The 5,719-nt window shown below is 51.1% G+C and overlaps 1 protein-coding gene across 1 annotated transcript; it reads right to left on the reverse strand.

The window, feature by feature from the left end:
• Positions 1-5: 5 nt before the first annotated feature.
• Positions 6-1,857, reverse strand: LOC104541599 (solute carrier family 22 member 14-like; the record flags this gene model as incomplete). Its single annotated transcript, XM_010185704.1, has 4 exons — positions 1,486-1,857; positions 986-1,089; positions 493-647; positions 6-97 (listed from the first exon to the last, which is right to left on the reverse strand). Coding segments are annotated over exons 1-4 (723 nt in total), but the record flags the coding sequence as incomplete, so codon positions are not given.
• Between the last annotated feature and the right edge of the window lie 3,862 nt (positions 1,858-5,719).

The raw sequence follows: 5,719 nt of genomic DNA on the forward strand, positions 1-5,719 counted from the left end.
TAACTCAAGCCAGCCAAAATCATCTGCCCGATGGCAAAATAGCAGTGAGAAATCAGCACTGCCTTAGGCCTGGAGGAGACACCAATCCATTCTGTGACTGAAAAGAGGAGGAACAGAGGTTCAGGGTCATCTCGCAAATGATTACCCCTGGTGCCAGCAGGGTGTTTCCCATGGAGAAGAGCTCTGCAGAAAGGAGAAGAGACAGAAGGGAGAGCTCTGGCATCCATCACACACACAGGTCATCATCCATGAGATGATTCACCTCTCCAGGTTTCCTGCACCTCTGCAAGGGGACATGAAGCTCAGGTATGTCTCCCCTTGACTCCCACTCAGGGCTGGGGAGATGCCAAAGAGCCGCAGGGCAGTACAGAGCAATACCTTTCCTCACCCTGGCATTTTTCACGTCATGCACAATGATTTTTATTTCTTCACAGACCTTTTCTATTGCAACTTGAAAGGCCACATCAGTCTGCCTCAGGGCATCCTACTCACCTAAGGACAGTATTGTTATGGTGATCCCTGTCACCGAAGCACCCATGACACATCTGAAGGCCACGTACACATAGAAATGGGGCACAAAGGCAATTCCTACACCAAACAAGCCCTGGAGTAAGACGGAGCTCAGAATAACGGGTCGGCGGCCGATCCTGGGGAGGAAGAGGGAAGACACAGTCAGCATCTGGAGAGACCCCATGGCGATGGGGAAGGCCCCAGTGGGTTACACAGTGAATGCATCACCCTCTTTTGAGGGTGATGAGGCTCAGACTGGACTCCCAGTTGCCATATGAAGCACCCTGAGCACATGCCATGCCCTTCTCCCTTCCACCTTCCCATCTGGCCATGTCCTCACAGGACCCTGAGGACTTTGGTCAGGGTCCCTGTTAGTGAGGAGAGGTGACAAAACAAGCAGGATGCAGTGCCCGGCCAGGCTGGGAGCAGGGTGCTGCTTTGCACAGACCCTGGACAGGGGGCTGTGCCTCCTCACCTGTCACTTAGAGGCCCAAAGATCATGGATCCTAGGAGCAGCCCTGCCATGTAGACAGACTGGGAGATGTCGTTCAGGTCCTTCCTGTCACACACCAGGTCAAACTGGAGGAAGGAAACAGAGATGCTTTTGTTCTTGATGGGCTCCAGCTGCTTTCTGATTCCACCCCCAAGGATGTGCACACAGGGACAAGTCTGAAGGTTATCCCCAATCTGCAGAGGGGCAGCTGGAGCAGGGAGATGGAAAAGGTCCCACCAGGAGTGATTAAGGTCTCCACTGTGGCCCCATATTGCAGCCTGCATAAGGAACCTCTCCCGGACCACACCTGGGAGCTGGGTGGTAGACCCAAGGTCCCCAAAATACACCTGATCTAAACCCAGCCCAGCCCGTTTGCACAACAGCTGGCACCAGCACTGGCTGAGCCGCAGGACAGGGCGGTCATTTGGGTGCCCCATCCCTCCCCCTCCACCTCCCCAGCACATCCAAAGGCGGTTACAGACCTCGGTCACCAAGGACGGTGGTTGTCCTGAGGGGGACACCCAGCCGCTGCTGCACTTCTCCGTGGCGTTCAGGCCGTACGCCATGATGGAGCCAAGGTCCCAGTCCACTGGTGAGTACATGGAGCACTGCTCGTACGCCCCATCTGCGTCCCGGGGCAGGGTGAGGTTCAGCTGCTCTTCCTCGGTCAGGTTGGGGCCGACGGCAAGGATCCAGCTGGTGTTGCAGTGATGGGGCACGTATGGAACCATGAAAAGCTGGCAGAACTGATGGAAAGCCACACTGAGGCATGGAACCAAGGTGAACAGCACCAGCCGCTTCTGAAATGGCCCAAAATCACCGACCGCTTTCAAAATTTCCCCGACACCCGACATCGGCAGCTGCGTCTGGGACAGGACAGTGCTGGGACAGCCTTCCCAGAGGGCTAGAATTAATGTTTAAACCTAAGATAAGCTCTGCAGTTGTAGGCAGCCACCACAGATACGTCAAGTCAGGGTAGACTGATGTTTTACCTGTCCTAAGTACACCGTGTAATACATTAATCACCTCCATGCCACCCACGAACGTTCAGTGGTGGCTGGAGCAGAAAGACCCCTGCTCCAGGCACCCTCATCACCTCCTCCACCAGGGCCAGGTGGCACTGACGGGGAAATGACTCTTCTCCAAAGCAACTGCAGGAGCTGCATTTGCTGAAGCACTGAAATGGTCCCCAGCGGCTCCACTTGGGAAAGAGGGGCCAGGAGAGCCCAGTGTGCTGCAGAGCTGGGAAAAGTCACGAGGAATAAAGGGAAGGATGCTAACGGTTGGGAAGAGCTGGGGATGAGGAAGGGCAGGCAGTTGGCTGCGGTCCCACACAATGGGAGACTCCATTTCCTTCATCTTTTGCAGCTTCCTGGTGCAACCATGAGGAAGCCACGTGTGGGATGACCACTCTGTTCCCACCGTTTCTGGGCCACCCCGCAGCTGGTGGGGGCTATGATGTGCAGCGGAGACCTGGGGAAGGCACAGAGGGATGGGAGAAATCTGGCATAGGGCAATGCCGCTTGAGGCAGGTTTGACAAATCTCACCTCAGACGTCTTAAGATGATTTGAGAACATGGCACCAGCTGCATTCAGCCCATCTCTGATGCAGGAACAGCATTTGCCTGGGGCCATTTTGGGATGTCCATGAGGCAAAGGCTCCAGAGGTGCCTAAAAGCAACTTGGAGGCTCTTTCTCCTTTTCCATTCTAGAAGGAAAACCCTTAGAGTTTCTCCAGTGCCGTGCTCCAGACATTTGGCTTTCCAAGAGGGAGCCACGTAGTCTGCTTGCAAGCAGGCGCTTCTCTTTCGCACATTAGATGATGCTGAAAGGCCAAGGTTGCAGTTAAAAAACGACCATGACTGGGGAAAGCTGTCCAGACACCCACTTGGTTTAACTGACCCGGAATTCACTTCAAGCACCTCCTTGGTCCTGCAGCCCAATGCACGATCACTGGTACCTGAGTATGGCACAGTGGGGGAACACTGGTGCTTGTGGAGAGGAACGGCTCAGGTACAGCCAAAAGCTGTCAGGATGACAAGAGTTGGGGATGTACCTGGGCTCTGCCTCTCACCATCTGCATTTTCCTGAAGCCCTGACTCCACTACAAACATAAGGGAGAGGTCCAAGAGGCACCTCTGGATGAGATCTGGCCTAAAGCCTCAAATTCAGAAAGAACAAGCACTGCAGAGGTGGAGAGGGAGTGCAGTTCACGCTCAGAATCACAGAATCATTAAGGTTGGAAGAGACCTCTAAGATCATCCAGTCCAACCATCAACCCAACACCCCATGCCCACTAAACCATGGCCCCAAGTGCCACATCCAGGTGCTTCTTGAACCCCTCTAGGGACGGGGACCCCACCACCGCTCTGGGCAGCCTCTTCCAGTGCTTGACCACTCTTTCAGTAAAGAAATTTTTCCCAATATCCAATCTAAACCTCCCCTGACTCAACTTGAAGCCATTTCCTCTTGTCCTGGAACAAAACTGCTCCTTAGGGTATAAATCCCACTTCAATACCTGCCCGAGCTTGGATCAAACCCTTCAGCTGAAGACAAGTCCTCAGGAATACCCAGTGCCATCCTGCTCCATTTCAGCACACAACTCCTGCAGGGCATCCTCACCACCCCCTTTCTCATCAAGTCATCACAGGGGTAGTCAAACCTCCCACCACTCCAAACAGAAGTGTCCCGGGTTGTAGACACCACTCAGACAAACCCCTTCCTCAGGACACACCATCCAACCCAATGACACATGAACCACACACCAAACACGTGGCAATGGACAATTTGTTCTTTATTGATTAAAAATTAGAGACATGCAGTAAAATACAAAGTCCAAAAAAAGAGGGGAAAAAAAGCCTGAATATTTTACATCTTTCATTATAATCTACAATACACCAAAGTTGTGAAGAGGATCCGTTTTCATTAACAGAGCATTGTCCTCAAAAGTAGGAACTAACTTAAAATTACCACCTGCTTCCAGGTTCAGATCAGAAATTTGCACAAAAACCAAATCCTTAATGACACTGGAAAACAATTATGAACAGCATTGGCACTTACTGGAACAACATCAGAAAAAAGACAGTTGTCTAGCACTGTAATAGCCCAAGAAAATATTTTGGATCCCTACCCAAAACATCTGCAGATCTATTCAGCAAAAAAACCCATCAGTTTCTTCCTTGTTTTCTCCATCAAAGAACTAAGGAGCCTTGGGTGAGTGCGAGCTCAAGCTCTCCAAGTCCTGGCTTTGGGAAAGTGAGGAATAACTTAATAAATATGTGCTGCATCGTTCCATTTGAGCAGATCGAGTCCTACCTTTCTCAGCACCAGTGCACAAATGAACGAGGAGGTCCCCATGGCAGGCAGAAGGGAAAGATAATACTGTACCAACATCACCTTGCCTCCGGATCCTAAGGGTTTCCAACACATCCACATCAACCATGGGGTGACACCAAAATCGAGGTGCCAGCCTGCGCTTCCCAAGCCACAGAGCTCGATAAGGGAAGCCGTAGGGAGTGCTCTGTGTCACACAACAGGAGAAAGGGCTAGAGGTGCCACACGTAGGTGCACTTGGCCAAACCCAACCACCACCAGCTCCCTGGTATTGGGCACCCACTCCCTGGGCTCATGAGAGCATCTCCTCAGCACCCTGCGATGCTCTCGCTCCCAAACCTTCTTTCTCCTTTCCCTCCCCTTCGCACTCACCAGCCATGGGGGTACAAACAGCCCATGGGAACATACCCAAAATCCACCTAGAGGCGAAAAGCAACAAGGGTGTTAAAAAAAAAACCAACAAACCAACATGCACAATTCAGGAAGCTTCCACAGCTGCTCATAGGGAACAATATATAAATACAGACTGTTCATCTGAAGACTTGGAAATTAAGAAAAAAGAAGTCCAAATTGAACCCAGTCATTCCACTTTAACACTCTGTTTCTGCATTGTTTGTGGCTGACGGAAACCAAACACGTTTCCATCTGCGTGTTAAATTACAGGCTTACAATTTCTGTGTAGAAAACACTCCAGAGCCAATAGCAGGTACAAAGGCCAACTGTGAAACTGTAGGAAAAAAAAATCAACACCATTTATTATTCACATATTGCATTACAAGTGTCTCTTATCAAACTCAGAGGATAATTTATATTATTCATGTAGGAACTCAAATTCAACACCACGTAGAAATAAAAGCTGAATCCGCGTGTGACAGGGTTGCAGTGACGTCCTGATCAAACCTCGAGGCTTGGACCGACCAGAAGGCTGACCACCCAAGCGATCAGTGCAGGAGGGACACAGCCCGGCGCTCGCTTGCCCAGTGCTCCCACTCTCCTGGCCATTTGTTATTGCTGTGAAACACGGCAGGGGTGGTTCCGCGGGTACCAGTTTGCAAAGGACTGGGAGAGACGTCGGGAGGACTCGCGCAGCCAGGCATAACAGACTGGGTTTCAGGAACGGTTCAAAGTGCACCTTTTGCAAACGCAGAGGGACACAGATCTCCTCTCCCTCTGGCCACGAGTGTTTTGTTGATCATCCGAAAGCCCAGTTTCCAGACAGCAATGCTTCATTGGTCTGCTTCAAGAACAGACTACATCTAAGATGCAGAAATGAGAGACGTGAGGAAGGACTGCTTAACGTAAATCAAAAGGTTCAGCCCTCATGCCACGCCTGGCACTCATGTGGAGAGAACCAAAAAGGTAAAAAAAAAAAATAAAATTAAG

The sequence above is a fragment of the Mesitornis unicolor genome, unplaced genomic scaffold (genome assembly GCF_000695765.1).
Source record: "Mesitornis unicolor isolate BGI_N332 unplaced genomic scaffold, ASM69576v1 scaffold42565, whole genome shotgun sequence".
Taxonomy (NCBI): domain Eukaryota; kingdom Metazoa; phylum Chordata; class Aves; order Mesitornithiformes; family Mesitornithidae; genus Mesitornis; species Mesitornis unicolor.